The sequence below is a fragment of the Sus scrofa genome, chromosome 9 (assembly GCF_054392235.1).
Source record: "Sus scrofa isolate SSC_HxYL_T2T_F1_AM1 chromosome 9, Sscrofa_HxYL_maternal_Yorkshire_Landrace_v2.0, whole genome shotgun sequence".
NCBI lineage: Eukaryota > Metazoa > Chordata > Mammalia > Artiodactyla > Suidae > Sus > Sus scrofa.
The window spans coordinates 95,779,961-95,800,423 of record NC_139391.1 but is presented as its reverse complement, the minus strand read 5'-3'; the positions used below and the strand labels follow the sequence as shown (position 1 = coordinate 95,800,423).

Below are 20,463 nucleotides of genomic sequence, written 5' to 3'. Positions count from 1 at the left end.
GGCTGGCATTCCACTAATACTTTACATGGACTATCACATTTAGCCTCACACAGCAGGGTATATTGTCATTTGCATTGGAGAGATGAAGCATTTGAGACAGGAGGTGGTAATGAAGGGTCCACATTAGTTAAAAATAACATTTAAGGACTCAAAAAGCAACTTTCTACATAATCTTCCCTTAAAATACTTCATAGTTACTGAATAGATCTCAACAGGTTGTATTTGAGATTTGAATATAGAATTCCCTTCTTATTTTTGAAGAATTTTACAAAATGAGATCTATAAAGTTATATTAAACAGCATTTAAATTTTTCACATATTAGGAATCATCAAATATGATAAACATGGCTGCACGGTGTAGCAATTTAGAAATAGATTCAGATGGCTCTCAAGTCTTCAGGTTTCATGGTGTGACTCAGAGCTATACTCTGGTGAAGATGCTGCAGCAGGCAAATCGTGTTCCAGGGCTAGACTCTATTAGCACGTTACTATAAAACTATAAAAAGGTGTGGAGGGCTAGCTTTTTAGGAAAGCTCTGAGGATATGTATTGCTATTCTGTAGTAGGTAGAATGGCCCCAAAGATGAATGAGCTACTTGGCACCTATAAATATTACATTACGTGCTAAAAGGTTCTTTGCAGACATAATTAAGGCTACAGACCTGGGTTGTCTGCATGGACCCAATCTAATCCTCTGAGTCTTAAAGCAAAGGGCTTGCTCTGGTGGGCATCAAAGAGAAATGGCAGAAGAGAGTAAGAAAAAGTTCTGAGCATGAGAAGGATTCAGAGTGGTGTCGCTGGCTCTGAGAAATAGGAGCCCATTTGCAAGGACCACACAGAGGCCTCTAGGAGCTCAGGGCAGGTTCTGGGTGACGACCAGCTGGGAAATGTGAATCCTAGTCCTACAGATGAAGGAACCAGATTCTGCCAGCAACCTGGATGCATTGGAAGTGTGTATTCTCCCCTAAAGCCTCCAGTAAGAAACAGCTCTGCCCACACCTTGACTCTGGTCTCATGAGTCTCTAAGTAGAGAACCCAGTTGAGCCGTGCGGTCCCTGGACTCTGGACATACAGAGATGTGAGATGAAAAATGGATGCCCTCTTAAGCCGCTCAGGGGTAGTAATTTCCTGTGGCAGAAGTACAAAATTAGCACACACCACTTGTTAAATACATACCCTCAATCTCTTGACTTATTAAGCATCAGTTATTTCTCAGATGTCAAAAGCTGCCAGGCTAGGAGTTTCTGTTGTGGCACAGCAGAAACGAATCTGCCTAGTATCCCTGAGGATGCAGGTTCAATCCCTGGCCTCTCTCATTGGGTTAAGGATCCAGTGTTGCCATGAGCTGTGGTATAGGTCGCAGATGCAGCTCCCATTCAAAGGGAACTTCCATATGCTACAGATGCGGCCCAAAAGGCAAAAAGAAAAAAAGCTTCCAGGCCACAGCTAGTTGACTGAGCCCTCAGAAGTTTCAAAGTGAATTTCTAAAACCAGCGCCTGTCTTTCACACACATGTAAAAGCTTCAGAATTCTGTGGACATGTAAAAGCTTATTTTGAAGTAAACCCTGGCAATACAAGCACTGTAGGCACTGTTCAAAACTTTTCAGTGAAAATTATCGGTCCTTTTATGCTAGTTGTAATGTGGGGCCCCACGTAGGTGGAATATTATAAGCAGAAGCAATACTGGTTATCAGGGAGTTTATAATTTAGGTGGGACGATGTGGCTTGACATATGATATATTAAAGCAACTAAGGATTGGACCATCCTTCTATTAAAATTTATTGTTAAGGTCGACTATATTACTTACAATAATGTGATGATAATAGCTAACACTCAAATATCACTTACTGTTCCAGGAGCCATTCCAGAAGCTTTATTAGGTATTTACTCATTTAATTCTCAATAATCCTATGCTGTGGACTGGAGAGCTGTAACTCCATCTCAACAGCCAGAATCCTCAAATTTCTCTCAAGGTTGGCCTGAAATAAATAGAGATTTCCTATTCCTGTTGTAGATTTTTGGATCTTGAGTTCTGAATTTTGTTCTTTCAGGAAGCCCTCCCATGTTAGCAGTTTTGTGGATAGATTTGCTTGTTGGAAAGGGTCTTAGTTGATCTGGATTCATCCCGATGCAAGAGTTTCCTTTTTTTTTTTTTTTTTTTTTTTTTTTTTGGTCTTTTTGCTATTTCTTGGTCTTGGGCCGCTCCCGTGGCATATGGAGATTCCCAGGCTAGGGGTCCAATTGGAGCTGTAGCCACCAGCCTACACCAGAGCCACAGCAATGCGGGATCCAAGCTGCGTCTGCAACCTACACCACAGCTCACGGCAACGCCGGATCGTTAACCCACTGAGCAAGGGCAGGGGTCGAACCCGCAACCTCATGGTTCCTAGTCGGATTCATTAACCATTGTGCCACTACGGGAACTCCCCGATGCAAGAGTTTCTAATGTAACATCCCTCCAGGACCTACCCCTACAGATAGGAGATCCTTACCATAGATGACCCCGAGGATGTCTAGTGTTGTAATTACACTCTTGGCTACGGTTTAGAACCTTACCTCCAAAAAGCATCGTGATTGAGAGAAGACATGTAAGGAGTGACATGTAATATGAAATAAAAGGCACACTAAGATGAGTTTGCAAATTATGTCTTTAAAGATACTTTCTTAAGTAAACTGTGTCATGTAAATCTATTGAAGTATCATTTAAATGTGGCATAGATTGAACGGGCTCTAGTCTTGCCAGAAACTAGAAAAAAAATAACTTGAGACATAAAAATTTTAAAAAATGTAATGATATAAATATAACCAGTGTTTTATTTCATTGTTTTAGCAAAACCCAGAATATCTAATATATTCTTGTTTCCTTAAAATACATTTTATATGTGTGAAATTTTTATCTGCTATGAAATTCATGTTGGTCAGCAGTGAGGGCTTGGGGGAAATCACTGGATGAAGAGTTGTAAGAACAGCTTTGAAGGAGGAGCAGATAGATACACATGCTCTTTTGAAAAGATGTCGGTGCCATTTGCTTGCTCTTTTCAGATTTCATCCAGTCAGTACATCTGTAGCTTCTCTTGTCCTTTGTGCCATGAAATTTATGAGATTTTCACAGTAAGAAATGGCCTCCAACAGCTATTTTTCATCTGTTGGTTGAGATTTGCCCAACCCCATCTCCTCTGGATAGATTAGATGCCTATAACATCAGCAGTTGTCCAACTGCAGCTTGACAGATATGGCCATTCCCAGGAGGCTCATGCTTGTTCTCTTTAGATAGTAGATGATTTGGAAAGGAGGCATTCATAAAGCAAATCTTTAGAACAAATCCTTTGTCTTGTGCTTCTAGTATTTACCCTCCCATGTAAAGCATCTTCTGCCAAACCTCACAGAGTAGACCATTTCCACTGTGAATAGCTCTGCTTATTTGAAAGTTCACAGGGCTTAAACATACTTATTTGCAGCTTCCCTCCATTGGTCTGAATTTTACCCTCAGCCTTTCAAATATTTGAAGCTAATGATCATGTTCCTTCTAAGTCTACTCTTCTCAGTAGCAACTGCAAACTCTTTATTTTTTTATTTTTTATTTTTTTTGTCTTTTCACCTTTTCCAGGACTGCTCCCACGGCATATGGAGGTTCCCAGGCTAGGGGTCTAATTGGAGCTGTTGCTGCTGGTCTACGCCAGAGCAACAGCAATGCGGGATCTGAGCCACGTCTCTGACCTACACCACAGCTCATGACAATGCCAGATCCTTAACCCACTGAGCAAGGCCGGGGATTGGACCCGAAACCTCATGGTTCCTAGTCGGATTCGTTAACCACTGAGCCACAATGGAAACTCCAACAAACTTTTTTTTTGTATACTTAAAAAAATATTCTTTTCCATTACGGTTTCTTCATAGGGTACTGAGTATAGTTCCCTGTGCTATACAGGGAACTACCTTATTGTTTTTACTTCCATTCTTGATCACCAATGTATGTATCAGGAGTCAGGGTCAGAATTATTAATAAAGGAGTCCGTTTCAGTGGGCTTATAATCTACTATTGGAGACCCTTAGCTAAAGAGGAGGTTTCACTAGCAGGTAGTAGTGCTCTAACTGACGTTAAGAATAGAATGCTCTCCGAGAATAAACATGGAGCACTTCGCTCCATTGGGAGAGGTAGGGGATTCAAGAGAAGATGGCACTAAGTTGGGGCCTGAAGAACAAGTAAGTGACAGCTTCCCAAAGTGGAAAGAAAGACCATGGCCCATTCAGAGAATTTCAAGTGTTCTGTTTTACTAAGGCTAGAGCATGGAATTAAAAAAGAAAGCAAACAAACAAATATGGATTTTAAGGCCAGATTAAAAGAATTCTGTATATATGGTATTAGACATTGGACTGTGTCATGGTGTCATGGGAAGTCTTTAGCAAGATGTAATGTAAGATTTTTATTTTCTATTGGGTAAAGAATGATGTGACATGAAGAGAGATAAAGACATAGCAGTCTGAGTTGGGAGAAGATGGTGGGATGAGCCAGATCAATATACCCTCACTTCTTAGCTTCTGACCCTGGGTACATGGTGGTACCATTCATTGCCTGAGTATTTTATCTTAAAGTAGATTCACAGAGTAGAGGAAAGTGGTAGGATAGTGACTTCACATTTGAAAGTGTTGAATTTGAGCTACTAATGGGAGGGACAATTAGGTCCTGGAGATGGATGGATGTGGAACTTTAGGCCCCTGGAGATGCATATAAAATCCAACTGTTGTGACTAAATGAGATTGCCTCAGAGGAATGAATAGAAAGAGAAGAAAGTTGAGAGGGCTAAGGATAGATCACTGAGGATCATCAAAACTTAAAGACGGAGGAAGGAGAGGAGAAGGAGCAGCCAGAGAGAAAAGAGAAGAGCACTGCCCTGGAATCCCAGTGGTTAAGAGGAAGGGAATGGGTGGGCAAATGCCAAACCCCACAGGGAGGACAAAGTAAGCGAAGGCTGATGCATCCATCGCACTTACTACGAGGAGGGTATTACCCTGGTTGTCCTCCTATGAATGCTCTTGACGCCTCACGAACCTAAACAAATGTACAGCAAACTGAATACGATCCAGATGTTGATCTCTCTGGAGTCCATCATTTTTTGGTAGTCATTCTAGTAATATTCCTAAAAACATTGCTGTCCATTCTAAATAATCTTATTTCCATTAACTTCCATGTTTATTATCAGCTGATAATGATCACATGTTTTTAATGTGAACCTCTCTTACAGTAGTCTATGTTCGTGTTACAGACTTAAATAACAGATTTTAAAAACCTAAGTGTAGGACTTCATTCCACTTTATTTTTTAGTTTCGGATCACTTCTATATATATGTGTGTTAGTATTTAAATCACTTCTGTATGTGGTCAGCTGTTGTCTAAGTTATAATAAAATTGAGGCATATCTGTATGTATTCAACAAAGCCTATGTAAGATTTTAAAAAAGATCCCTAATAACCTTGTAATGAGTAAGCATAAGCGTATTTTATCATCCCAGTGGGCTTAGCAAACCCATCTTAGATGTGGTGAGAGCAGTTATTGGGAAAACACATGTTTGTTAAGTAAACTATTAGAGTTTTATAGTTAAGTAAACTATTAGGAGAGAAGTAGTGTCTCGACAAAATAATTTTCTAAATTTTCTAATTATTGGTTGACATTAATAGGTAATCACAAGATTTTCCATGTGTCACACTTGTGGCAAAATTAGCTTTTCAGAACAAATAATGAACTTGGACATGCTAAAATAGGCCTCCAAAGAACAAAGAAAATTGTTACTGAGCCCCTAGGTATTCCTTCAAAGGACAAATGTCTAGCCATCATTACTGCTCAGTTTGTGTATTATCCAAAAGTATGCTGATGACTTTAAGAAGCATATTTATTTATTTTCCTAGAATTCTTAAAGTCTATACTAGCTTACGATTTTATAGTGGTTTAAAAACAAGTGTGTTTGAGGATGAAACAGAGAAGAGTATTGGAATATGTTTCTTCTTACATTTAGTTTAGGAAATTGAGAAAGTGGGTTCTGTGTATTAAAGACATTTCTATCATGGTATCAAAATTTAAATGTTTCTAAGAGCAATAGGTTTACTAAAGTCCTTTAGGAAATTCTTGATTCTATTTAAAATTAGTTTGTAAAGACAACCCTTTGGTTAGATAAGGCTTTTGCCACTGTTGGTCCGTCCTCCTCAAATGACCTTCGTTGATTTTCTATCCAGCTTCACAGTTGATTTTCAAGGGCCTTTTCCTCCAGGAAGCCTGCCAAGTCTTCTCAATTAACCTCTTCCATGGCCGTGCTCTCTGGCACTCAGGGTTTGTATTTGACACTTTCTCTTTCCTCTTGGGTCCTGCTCAGTGATGCAAAACAGCTTTGAAAGCATTTGTATTTTGAGGTTGAAGGCATGTAAAGTGCCAGAGAGAAGAGACAAAATGCTGGAGCTAAGACCGGCTCTGAGTCCTATTGAACTTCAGGGCTATTTTGTGGATAGCTCTGCTGGTTATTATAGAAAGAAAGCCAAAACATTTCAATATTTTAAAACATTGCACAATTTCTGGTGGTACCCAGGGGAGAGAGAAAAATCTGAGATGTGTTTTTATCATTCCCTTAATTATCCTCTACTTAGATATTCACAAGAGCAAATGTACCCAAAGCTGCTGATGTGTGTTGAGTTATATAATTCTTTTTATATTGAGTAAACAGTATTTTAGAATTTAAGTTTCTTTAAAAGCTCCCTTGCAATTTTCCTTGTGCTTGAGTAGATCATGCCTGTCAAACTGCTGAGGTAGTAACTGAATCTTATGGTTTGATTGGATTATAGCATAAGTTTATACCTTAAACACCTTGAAGGCCATGTTCCTTTACAAATGAATTGAATTAGAGGAGAACAAAATAAATAGTAAAGATTGATTGTCAGTTGAAGTGATTACAAGATTAAAAGGTTGAGTTTTGAGGACACTAAGATAGCTTATTAAATAGTACAGTGATTCTCAACCCTGATACAATCTAGAATCGCTCAGGGAGCTTGAAACAATGGCAGCAGCAGTACTGATGGGCTTTTCCCCAGAGATTCTGAGTTGTTGCAGCCCAAGTATCCATCTTTTTTTCTTTCTTTTTTTTAAAGCTCCCCAAGTGATTCTAATGTGCATCGGGTTTGAAATAGATAGATGAAAATCGAAGCTACTTAAAGAAAACATTTCTTAGAAGACAGAATGTAGTAGCTATGTAGCTATTTGACAAGAAGAAATAACGAGAAAGAGATAGAAAGAAAATTTTAGCGTAAAATTAGTAAAGGCTTACAATCCATTATTCTCAGGTCTGGAATATAAAAGCTCTGAAAAACAAAAGGTCTTCATAACTTACTTGGTGACAAAATCTAAACTGAATATACTTAATAAAAACTCGTGAGGCTTTTCTTCGTTTGTCTTTATCCTGTTTGGTATGAATAATCATGTATTTTGTTGCAGAAATAGCAATGCATTTGATTTCTGATTACAAGTTACTGCCCCAGACCTCACTGAAGGTATAACCTAGAAAGGGTACCTTTCTTTTTGTCTTGTTTTTGACTGTACCCACAGCACATGGAAGTTCCTGGGCTGGGGATTGAACCCACGTCATAGCAGTAACCCAAGCCACTGCAGTGACAATGCTGGATCCTTAACCCATTGTGCCATGAGAGAACTCCAGGGTACCTTTCTGAGCCATATAAATTGTTGGATTCTGGAATACATCAGCCTCAGGGGTTCCAGATCATAGCAGGGAAGGCTTATAAGAGGCAAGGCCAATGCAGTAATGTATTTCCCATCAGATTAACAGCAAGCATGTCTTCTAATTACCTAAGCAGTGTTTTAGCACCTGCATTTAAATAAAAACAATGGCAAATATCAGAACATGGCTCTTGGCTGTATATACATTTTTTGAGCCTGATCTGAGAAGAAGGTTTCATTTCTGTGATGCTGAGAGAAACTTGGGTTAACCAGCAACACAAGTAGATCAAGTAGAAAAACATAAAAGGCTTTTCACCGTAAAAAAAACCCTCATATTTTATGGTTGAAAGCAACACGTATTTATTATCTTAAACAGTTCCTGAATATTAGGAATTCAGGTGCATTTTAGCTGGATGGTTTTTGCTCAGGGTTCCCAGGAAATTATTAGCAAAATATGGACCGGGATTTCAGGCATCCTAAGACTTAACTGGTGCTGCAGTGTTACATTTCCTTTTCAATGTCAACAGGTCCCTTGTTAGTACTTAAAGATAAAATTCTTGTCTCTGTTTCTGCAGTTGTTCAGTGTTTTAGTCCTCAATATAAACCTAGCAATTATTTGCTAACAGAGGCTTTGAGCCCTTCTAATATGTTCTCTAGATTTCTGCTGGTGATCCTTTCTTAATGGGGAATGCCTTCTCTTTGCATTTTTTTTTTTTTATAAACGACCATTTATTTTGACTCCATCTCAATATCAAAAGGAAAAATTTCATTTGAAGGTGCTTTAAAGATGAGTTCTTTACTTCTGGAAGAAGTACCTTTTTAAAAATTGCTGCCTCAGCAGCAATGCTTTCTCATTCAAGTGTACTCTTTAAAGCAAGCAGTAAAAACAAAAATAAACAAATGGGACTTAATTAAACTTAAAAGTTTCTGCACAGCAAAGGAAACCCTAAACAAAACGAAAAGACAACCCACAGAATGGGGGAAAATCTTTGCAAATGAATCAACTGACAAGGGACTCAATGTCCAAAATTTATAAACACCTTCTGCAGCTCCATACCAAAAAAACAAACAACCCCATCAAAAAATAGGCCGAAGATCTAAACAGACAATTCTCCAAAGAAGACATACAGATGGCCAAAAAACACATGAAAAGATGTTCAGTATCACTCATTATTAGAGAAATGCAAATCAAAATCACTATGAGATACCACCTTACACCAGCCAGAATGCCCATCATCAAAAAGTCTACAAACAGGGAGTTCCTGGCATGGCTCAGTGGATTAACAAATCTGACTAGGAATCATGAGGTTGCGGGTTCAGTCCCTGGCCTTGCTTAGTGGGTTAAGGATCTGGCATTGCTGTGAGCTATGGTGTAGGTTGCAGACTTGGCTCAGATCCCGTGTTGCTGTGGCTGTGGTGTAGGCTGGCGGCTGCAGCTCCGATTCAACCCCCAGCCTGGGAACCTCCATATGCCATGGGAGTGGCCCCCAAAATGGGAAAAAGACCAAAAAAAGAAAAAAAAAAGTCTACAAACAGTAAGTGCTGGAGAGGGTATGGAGAAAAAGGAACCCTATTACACTGTTGGTGGGATTGTAAATTGGTGCAACCACTGTGGAAAACAGTATGGAGATTCCTCAGAAACTGCCATTTGATCCAGCAATCCCACTCCTGGGCATCTATCTAGAGAAAACCATGACTCGCAAAGACACATGTACCCCAATGTTCATTGCAGCACTATTTTCAATAGCCAAGACATGGAAACAACCTAAATGTCCATTGACAGAGGAGTGGATCAAGATGTGGTACATATACACAATGAAGAATTACTCAGCCATTAAAAGGAATGAAATACCGGCATTTTTAGCAACATTGGATGGACGTAGAAATTATGCTAAGTGAAGTCAGACATACAATGAGACACCAACATCAAATGCTTTCACTGACATGTGGAATCTGAAAAAAGGACAGACTGAACTTCTTTGCAGAACAGATGTTAACTCACAGACTTTGAAAAACTTATGGTCTCCAAAGGAGACAGTTTGGGGTTGGGGGGATGTGCTGGGGTTGTGGGATGGAAATCCTATAGAATCAGATTGTGATGATCATTGCACAACTACAAATGTAATAAAATCATTTGAGTAATAGAAAAAAAAAAAAGAAAATGCGGGGAAGAGGCAGAACATAAATCCAAATGAGAATTTGCATCCTTAAGATGTCTGAAAATTTTAAAAGCTTGGTTGGGCATGGGTGCCATAAACACACAGCAGACATTCACTAAGAATGTGTTGAACTGATAAGCCTCATCTAAGTTTCCCTCGATCATGAGACAGGGCTGGTTCTCTTTAAGAACCCATTTCCCTCACAAAGGCCGGGATGAGGAGGGCATGCAGCATTAAACTGCATCCTGGATTTAAAGGAAGAATCAAGCAGATATTCTAATTCCCAGATGTTCCATTCTCATTAAGAAAGAAGTGGCTCCTTGGGTGAGAGACCCAACCCATGTCTGCTTCAGCTGGTATGGTTTGTGAGAGCAGGTGCAAGGATTGACTCTTATGGGGACCTGGCTTTCGGATGCTGTCAGCCCCTTCACCCTGAATCTGAACAGTTAGCTTTTCTTCAGCCCAATAACCCTATAGCTAATTCATGTTTGCTCCCTTTGCTTAACAACCCTAACTCCAATGAAGTCCACCTGAGTGGCTCAAATAGAAGAATCTGATTTCCTCTGTCAACACCTAGCTGAAGGGGACAGCGGGCAAGTGGTACCAAGTCTTGCAATGCACCCTTGGGTTGCAGGTAGTATACATCAGGCAAATGTATAGATAGATTCTCCTGGGGATTGCCATTTCTTGCCACCCCCTCAAAACTGGCAGGTGGCTGTGAGGAGCCAGTCTGTTTTTTATGTTTGTCAACTCATGTCTTAGAGTAACTCAGTAACAGTACCTCTCTCAGTATGTCATCTAATTTAAAGCTACCCCCTCCTGACCTGGGTTCACCCTCTGCTGGAGGTGAGGTGTTTTAAGGTACTACCACAAATGCTTTGGTCCTGCTCCATTGATCAGGGCAGGGCTTGTCCCCTCCGCCTGAGTGCAAGCTGGGTGTAGTGGCTTGCTGTTAAGGAACAGGATGAGGAAGGAGTGCTGGCTTGTGCTTTCAGAGACTGTCACAGTAGAGCTCAGAAGTAGATTCTCAAGCCCCCTGAAGGCTCTTGACAATGGCTTGCCTATGACTTTGTGTCAGAACCATCAGGCTAGGCTGTTTCCCAACTCCTAACCACAGAAACTGTAAGATATCACTTGAGTGAGACAGTTCTTAAAATCGTAGTGATTATTTGTACTTTTATTTTTATGAGAAAACCATGTTTCTGCACTTCCGGTACAATCCATCTTAATGGGAAAGGACCTTCTCCCTCCAAATTCCAGCAGGAGACGTGCATTGTCATGATTCTGCCTCCTTCATAGTGTGATGTGTTGAGTTCACCACTTCCCTGTATGCTGTTTAAATAGCTGTAGTGTTCTCAAGAGCGCATTGTAGAGAAGCTTCTAGCTATTAGGCTTCCAAGCCAAGTTTTATCCTTTCACCTGTATAAGTTATCTATTGCTATTTAATAGATCACCCCCAGATTAAAAATCTCTTTGCATTTCACTGGCCTCCCTCAGGCAGCTTTTTTCCTCTGCTGGCCTCTATCTCTTCTCTTAAGCTTCCTTCTACATCTGCCTCCTGTGGAGTGTGAGTGTTGATGGCCCAGATAAGGTGGTGAAACGGCTGCCTCAAAGGAGCTTCTGCCCAGAGACAGGCATCCGTCACAATTGAAATGATGAATTAAATGATTGCTAGTGTGTTTTAAAAAATCAAGTGCTGGGAAGATGCTCTAGGAGCCTATAATGGGCTCTTTCCCAGTTTGCATTCCCTTGATCAGTGCTTCCCCCTTTGTGTCTTGGAGGAGGAATGACCTAACTTTGGCATTTTGGTCAAAAACCTTTCCCCTCCAGGGGTAGAAACATACCCTACCCTCTGCCCTACATAAATCTTTTCCATCCTCCCAGACTGCACATGTTCAGGGGATGTAGTGTAGTGCAATAATCTCATTTACTTTATGTGAAAAAAGAAAAAAAGGTTAGGTTCCTTCAAAATTTAACTGTGAAGTTCTTATCTTTCTCAACTGTCCATCTCTCATGATCATGGCTCCCCAAAAAGTGCTCTCTTGGTTTCTTGCTCATTCCCATTCTGCCTCACTTTCCCCATCAACTCTTTGAAAAGATGTAGTTTTACACAGTGTTGGGAATCTAACGATTTCCTTTTCTGAGCTGTTTCTATTTTGAGCCTCAGTTCTCATTTGCGAAAAGAAAACTGAAGGTCTCATGAAGAGAATTTCGGGTGTGGAGAACTGAAGGAGGCAGGTGGAGAAGACAGTTTCTTTCTTTCTTTCTCTCTTTCTTTCTTTCTCTCTTTCTTTCTCTCTCTCTTCTTTCTTTCTTCCTTCCTTCCTTCCTTCCTTCCTTTCTTTCTTTCTTCTTTGCTTTTTAGGGCCGCACCCGCGGCATATGGAGGTTCCCAGGCCAGGGGGTAGATTGGTGATGCAGCTGCTGGCCTACACCACAGCTCATGGCAACACCAGATCCTTAACCCACTGAATGAGGCCAGGGATCGAACCTGCAGGCTCGTGGACACTAGTCGGATGCGTTTCCACTGCACCACGACGGGAACTCTGAGAAGACAGCTTTCAATCCCCTGTAAGCATATGAAGTGATTGACCTTATGCATCCTTTTCCATCTTTGCTTTCTTTCTGTCTCTGAGCCATAGTGGATTCTTCCCTGCGAGCTCATAAAATGGGGAAGCCACTGACAAAGTCCCAGTGAGTGTTCATAATCTGCATCTTTGCCCACCCCTCAAATATTTGTGACACTGTGATGGAAGAAAATCCTGAAAAGAGATGTTGTTACTACAGTAAATGTTACAATTTCAAATGTATAAAACAGGCACTAATGTATATTTTGTTGCTATATTTTTACTACACATACAAGTATTTATAAAGGCTTTCCTCTGTCACTTTTCTCTCCCCCAGCTCTCTTTTCCCCCTTAAGTTCTTCGACTCTAAATTTTTCTACCTAAGAGCATTTTCTCATCTCAGACTCCCATGATTAGAGAGGGATTGCTTATCTTCTCAATAGAGTATAATTTTCCTGGGAAAGTCTTAAGGTTTCAAAGAATCAGCTAAATCAAGAGTATACCCTTTTGGGGATTTTTTTTGGTTTTTTTGGCCTCGCCTACAGCATGCAGAAATTCCCTGGCCAGGGATCAAACCTGAGCCATAGCAGTGACAATGCCAAATCAAAGCCTTAACTGCTAAGCCACCTGGGAACTCCAAGAGTATATCGCCTTTTGTTTTTAATAAAAGTATAATTGATTTGCAATGTTGTGCCAGTTTCAAGTGTATATCCTTTTGAATGGCATTCATACTAGCCTGCCAGGGAAAGCACGGCCGTGGAGCAGTATGAGGGCAACGCTGCCTTCTTCAGGGTGGCAGTACCCTGGCCGTGGTGAAATTGGCCCTGAGTCCCAGTGTGGCGCTGGGCTGCTTTTGCCTTCGAGTCCATCAATGTAAATTATATTAGTTTCAACAGTAAATCTTCTTTAACCTTGAACTTCCATGCTCTCCCTATAACATGCCATTAGTGTAATACATTGTTGCAGGACCCTTCCAAACTCATTACTCCCACCACTCCTCTCTCTCTCTCTCTCTTTTTCTCCCCCTCTCTCCCTCCCTCTCCCTCCTCCCACCACTCCAAACACACACACACACACACACACACACACACACACGCACTCTCTCTCTCTCCCCTAAATTTAAAAGCTTGCGTCCTAAAGAGGACTGAGCTTGCTTTCAGTAGAACCTCTTTTGCTCTCCAACATAGATTTCCTAAAGATGATCCTCATGTTTTCTTTTCCTCACATATTATCTTTGAAAGTGACTGTGGCTGTCTTTTTTGGTCTCTGTTTGATGTTCCTCTTTGAGAATGGAAATGTTTTTAAGACAGGATTTAAGCTTTCAGAAGGTGTGAGGGGAAGAGAGAGTGAGTGAACAAGCAAAAAATCTGGGCGCATAAGTGGGGTTTAAGGCACTTTGGATTTTAAAGGTTGTCTTGCTTTTTAAAGGTCGGCTGTTGCTATTTCCCCGGCCCTGTGTGTTGGTAACACTTGCTTTTATGTAACCTTGGCATTGGAAATGGTTGCTGTCAACCTGTCAGGCCTCAAGTGGACATTCCCTGTGCTCGAATTAGATCCTAGTTTAATTAAACTAGGATCGCAAACCTCAGTTTTTCTAGAATTTCTCTGTAAACTAGAATCTTTGAGGAATAAAGAATATTTAATATCTGCCACAGTATTGTGCCTGTATTAATAATTTATTTGCATTATATCTGGATGTTATACAGTTATATTATTGAGGTACTTCCCATCATCCCAGCATAAGAACTAATATTTTTGAAGGTATATATTCTGGCAACTAATTAAAGTAAATCAATCATATTCTTCCAGATTTTTGGCCTAAAATTCTTGTGCAGAGGTTTTTCCATATTATTACAAATAAACAAAAACATGGCAGCATACTTAGCTCTTATTGCAACAGCTCTTAACTTTGGTTATGTATCTAAAACAAAAGTACTGCTTTTTGTTTGTTTGTTTTTTGTTTTGTTTTGTTTTGTTTTTGTCTTTTAGTGCCGTACCAGTGGCATATGGGGGTTTCCAGGCTAGGGGCTGAATCAGAGCTGTAGCCGAGGGCCTATGCCACAGCCACAGCAACACGGGATCTGAGCCATGTCTGCCACCTACAGCACAGCTCATGGCAACACCAGATCCTTAACCCACTGAGGCCAGGGATCGAACTCATGTCCTTCTGGATGCTAGTCAGGTTCATTAACCACTGAACCATGACAGGAACTCCCAAAAGTACTGCTTTTGATAGCTGCATTTTTTCTTATTCTAACTTGATTTTTCCCTCTCATATTCTATTAGGTGCAGAGAGAGCTAGCAGCTGTTATTGCTTTGAAAGCAAAGAAGTCTGGTAAGTAGTCTTTCATGGGGCTGGAGGAAGGTTCTAATTCTTGGGGGGTATTTCACATGTCATGTGATTGTGTGAGCTGTTGAATGTATCTCAGGAAGCTTTGGTAGAGAATGCAAAAAGTATCTCCATTTGTTTTTCTTTGCTTTTGTTTTTAAATTTTTTAATTAGAGTATATTTGAGTTATAATGTGCTCATTTCTGCTGTACAGTCCATTTGTTTTTAAAATCATTGCTTCTATATCAAAATAGCAAAGGTGTGTATATAGCTCTTTAAAATTCACTGCCTTGCTATATTTCATACTTCAAGGAAAAATGAAATTAAAAATTAAAAATGTGTTTGTAGTCCCCTGCAAGCATGGGGGAAAAAAATCTAGGTACCCAGCAAAAGAAAGCAAATCACTTTGCATTCCCTATCATAATGACAGAAAAATAAATAAAGGTGGTCTTTTTTTTTTTAAGACAGAGTTTTCATCTCAAAGTAATTTTTTCTAAAAATAATTGAATTGTTTAATGTCATTTAATAGCAAGCATTTTTCATAGGAGTTTATATGGCTCTGATTTCGAATACCTTCAGCAGCAGTCTGTAGATGGGAATATGTGGAAGGGAGGGGGATCTTTCACATACATGTTGAGGAGAGAAAGCCATGGTCTTCTGAAATTCCAAGACACAGTAAGGTAGGAAGAACTTGCTTTGAAAGGAGGAGCATGGGACGTAGGCAGAGGCATCCTTTGCTGTTCAGAAGCAGGAGGTGTCCATGCTGAAGGGAGCCACAGACAGAAGGAAGATACTTCTTGGAGAGTGTTAAACCAAAGTAAAGCTTTTCTGATGCAGGCATTATGACACAATCCAAGAACTGCCAAAGTTTCAAGAAATAAATGGAACAGAAATGTCTTCAGAAGAGAAACAGTACATTTTACCATCTTTCTTTTTCTAGCTCGAAACTCTAAAATTTGCTTTTCTCTTAGGTGCTTTTGTAATCAAACATACCCTTAGTTTGAATTAGTTTGTTATGTTTATACTATATCTTTGTTGATTTGGCTGTTGTAAAGGAGGCAGAGACTGGATGCCATAAAGGTACTGGAGAGTGGAGTTCCCATCATGGCTCAGTAGTTAACAAATCCGACTAGGAATCATGAGGTTGCGGCTTCGATCCCTGGCCTTGTTCAGCGGGTTAAGGATCTGGCGTTGCCTCGAGCTGTGGTGGAGGCTGATGGCTACAGCTCTGATTAGACCCCTAGCCTGGGAACCTCCATATGTCTCAGGTACAGCCCTAAGAAGAAAAAAAAAAAAAAAAAAAGTATTAGAGAGGAGATTCAGGGAACAGCCATCTGGACCCAGAGAGCCCAGCCTGATCATAGGGCTCCTCAGAGAACAGCATTAGGTCATGGACATTAGCAAAAGTTTAGGCCAAGATGGAGAAAGGACATCAGTATAAAGTTTATAGGAGGGAAAAATTAGAAATAAATTGTGAGAGCTGATATTGGTTCCTGTAACCATAAGGAGATAAAGGACTCTGGGAATTGGGATGGCAGTGCCTTGAAGGATAGTTTTTTGGTTTGTTTTTAAGTTTCAGAAAAAGTTAAGGAAATAGGCAAAAACTTACAGTACATGCTTGCTGGAAGAAAACAGAGCAAATAAAAAGAAATGGGGCTGGAGAAGGGGATTGCTGATACACAGGGTGGGCTGAGAAGGCCCTGATAGGACACAATTGAGCAAAAACCTGAAGTCAGTGATGGGGGAGCCGTGTGGACCTCAAGACAAGAGCATTCGGGCAGAGGTATGGCTGATGTGTTTGAGGAACAGCAAGGAGGTGAGAGTGGCTGGCGCTAAGTGAATGAAGCGAGCAGAGGTAGGTTTTGGATGTCAGGCTAAGAAGTGTGAACTTTCTGGAGGCGAAGGGAAATGAAGAGGAGGAAGCGAGACACACAAAGGAAAAGACTGTTGCAAAGTTGACTTTATTATAGCGATGAGATTAACATGTCTGTTTTCCTTACTGATTTCCTCTGTGGAGCTTGGAATGTGAATACAACACTGGCAACTTCTCAGGGATAGAGCAAAACACACAGACACTAAGGATGGGGACAGAAATTCATAGTTTTTCAGAAAAGCAGTTTTTCAATGTGTTACAGTATATTACTCTATAATCCAGTAACTCAGTCATTGGAGGTCTAGCTTTGGGCATAATCAGAGATTCATGTGGAGATTCAGGCAGAAGAAACCTATTTCATTGCTTTTTTTTTTAACAGTAAAGAAATTAGAAACAACCCTTTTTTAAATTTTTATTTTTTTTCATTACTCAAATGAATTTATCACATCTGTAGTTGTATAATGATCGTAACAATCCAATTTCATAGGATTTCCATCCCACAGCCCAGGCACATTCCCCCCTACCCCCCAAACTGTCTTCTCCAGAGACCGTAAGTTTTTCAATGTCTGTGAGTCAGCATCTGTTCTGCAAAGAAGTTCAGTCTGTCCTTTTTTCAGATTCCACATGTCAGTGAAAGCATTTGATGTTGGTGTCTCATTGTATGGCAGACTTCACTTAGCATGCTAGTTGGAAACAACCCTTAAGTTCCCATAATAGAGAAATGGTAAAAGTGATAATGTAATGGAATGTGAAACAATTTTTAAATTCATATTTTGAATATTTAATATAGTAAAATGTTCATTGGAAGAAAGTGTATACAATGAGCATGTATTACTTGTTTTCTTGTTTGTTTGTTTTTGCTTTTTAGGGTTGTACCCTTAGTATATGGAACGTCTCCAGCTAGGGGTCTAATCAGAGCTGCAGCTGCCAGCCTGCGCCACAGCCACAGCAATCCCAGATCTGAGCCATGTCTGTGACCTACACCACAGCTCATGGCAACATCGGGTTCTTAACTCACTGAGCAAGGCCTGGGATTGAACCCGCATTCTCATGGATACTAGTCGGGCTCCTTTCCAATGAGCTACAACGGGAACTCCGCTTGTCTTTTTCATAATAAAAACGACTTCGTTTTTTAAATTAGTATTTAGCATATTCATTGAAAAAAAACTTTGGTAATACATGAATGTATGACAAAGAAATTGAAAAATCACCCATCATCTCACCAAGAGAAATAACCAATAATACTATTTTCTGTATGTATTTCCAGACATTTCTCTCAATATGTAGATATTATATATAATATATAATATATGCAGGGCTTATAAGGGTGGGGTCATCTTACATGTGCTCTTTTATTTTGTGATAATGGTATATTCATGTGCAATTGTAAGGAGTGATAGGAGCTCACTGTTCCCTTTACCCAGCTCCTACCCATGGTACCATCCTGTAAAACTCCAGGGTGGCATCACAACCAGGATATTGACATTGATACAGAAGATTCCCATCATCACAGGAATCCTGTCTTTTATGGTTACACTAACTTTCCTTCCCTTTCCCTCCTTATCCCTGCAATTACTAATCTGTTCTCTGTTTCTATAATTTTGTCATTACAAAAATGTTCTATAAATGGAATCTCTAAGGGAGTGGCTCTCTCACTTGCTGTAATTCTCTGGAGATTTTTTTCAGGTTGTGTACATCAATGGCTTTTTCCTCTTTATTGCCGAATAGCACTCCATCATCATATGAATGTACTACACTGTATGTAACCATTCACTCATTGAAGGATGGTGGGGTTTCCAGTTTAGACCATTATGAATAAAACTACATGTTCAACTTTCTGTGTGGACCTAAGTTTTCATTTCTCTGGAATAAATGCCCAGGAATACAGTTGCTAGCTTGTTTAGTAATTGCATACTTTGTTTTTTAGGAGCTATGTCATTGCACAAAAATGCAACTGCTAAACTGTTTTGCATAGTGGCTGTACCATTCTACATTTTCACCAGCAATGTATAGGTGATCCAGGTTCTTGCATCCTTGCCAGTATTTGGTATTGTCACTATTTTAAAATTTTAACCATTCTAATAGGTGTGTAGTAATTTGCATTTCCCTAATGGCTAAAAATATTAAACATCTTTTCCTGTGTTTATTTGCCATCTGCTGTCGTCTTTCATGAAATATTTGTTTTTGTCTTTTGCCCATTTTCTAATTTGATTCTTGTTGTTTTTAATTGTTCAGTTTTGAGATTTCTTTATTCTTAGATATCTTAGATGTCAGCTATGTAGTTGGCAATTAGTTTCTCCCAATTTTTATTTTTTGCTTTTTAGGGCCACACCAGGTTAGGGGTCTAATCAGAGCTGTAGCCTCTGGCCTACGCCACAGCAACACCAGAACCAAGCCGCATCTGCGACCTACACCACAGCTCACAGCAACGCCAGATCCTTAACCCACTGAGCAAGGCCAGGGATCGAACCTGCAAGCTTATGGTTCCTAGTTGGATTCGTTAACCACTGAGCCATGATGAGAACTCCTCATTTTCTTATCAAAGTCTCTCACAGAGCAAAAGTTTTAAATTTTGGTGAAATCCAACTTTTTAATACTTTTAAAATGGATCATGTCTTTGGATTAAGTCTTCGCCTAGACCCAGATCCCAAATATTTTCTCTTATGTCTTTTTTTTTCCTTAAAAGATTTTATAGCTTAATGTTTTACATTTGAGTTCATGATGCACTTTGAGTTACTTTTTATATAAGGTAAGGGATGTCGAGTTTTTTTGTTTTTATTTTGGTTTATGAATGTCCAATTTTTCCAACACAATTTATTGAAAAGACCATCTTTCTTCCATTGAAATGCTTTTGCACCTGCATCAAAAATAAATGGAGCATATTTGTGTGGGCATATTTCTGGGTTCTCTGTTCTGTTCCATTGAACAGCGTCCATTGGTATTGACGAGTACTGCAGACTTGATTACTATCGCATAAATAATCCACTTTTCATAGGATTCATTTTCATGCAGTAATGTAGCTCTGTGTTGTTTTTATGAGCCACATATACCCCACAACTTATTTAACTAATTCTTTGTTTTAACTAAAACCTATGTCTAGGTTTTGAATACTTTTCTATAATAAATAATATTAGAAGTGCCTGAAGATATATTCTTGTACATATATCTTTTTGCCCTTTTCCAATTATTTTCAAATAATAAGTTACTAAAAATGGAATAGCTAGGTCAATAGCTTGGTATGGACAGTGTTAAAGTTTTGTTTTTCATGTTTAAGACCTTAAATCATCGGGAATTTACTTTTGTATATGGTGTCAGTAGAAATCAAGATTTATGGAGTTCCCGTTGTGGCGCAGTGGTTAACGAATCTGACTAGGAACCATGAGGTTGCGGGTTCGGTCCCTGCCCTTGCTCAGTGGGTTAACGATCCGGCGTTGCCGTGAGCTGTGGTGTAGGTTGCAGACGCGGCTCGGATCCTGCGTTGCTGTGCCTCTGGCATAGGCCGGTGGCTACAGCTCCGATTCAACCCCTAGCCTGGGAACTCCATATGCCGCGAGAGCTGCCCAAGAAATAGCAACAACAACAACAACAAAAGACAAAAAGACAAAAGACAAAAAAAAAAAAATTTATGTTTTCCTTCTGCAAAGCCAGTTAGTCCAGTAGTGTCCATTGGATACAATGCTAAGTCCATTGTATATAAAATTGATATATATGCTTGAATTTAATTCTGGTCCCTGTATTCCTTTAATCTGTTTATTCCTGTGATTATACTGTCCTGTTTCGGTTACCAATGCTTTATAATAAGACTTTGGGGAACTTAATGG

At 39.8% G+C, this 20,463-nt stretch overlaps 1 protein-coding gene across 27 annotated transcripts in view; it reads left to right on the top strand.

Annotated features, from left to right (window-relative positions):
* Positions 1–20,463, top strand: part of RAPGEF5 (Rap guanine nucleotide exchange factor 5) — a 434,425-nt gene that overhangs the window by 270,276 nt on the left and 143,686 nt on the right. For all 27 annotated transcript variants that reach the window (XR_014816836.1, XR_014816835.1, XR_014816834.1 and 24 more), the window contains one exon: positions 14,727–14,775. Coding sequence is in view for 16 of the 27 variants with exons in the window: in XM_084978468.1 (XP_084834594.1) it covers positions 14,727–14,775 (49 nt within the window). In the remaining 11 variants the exon portion in view is untranslated. The remainder of the gene's footprint in view (positions 1–14,726; positions 14,776–20,463) is intronic.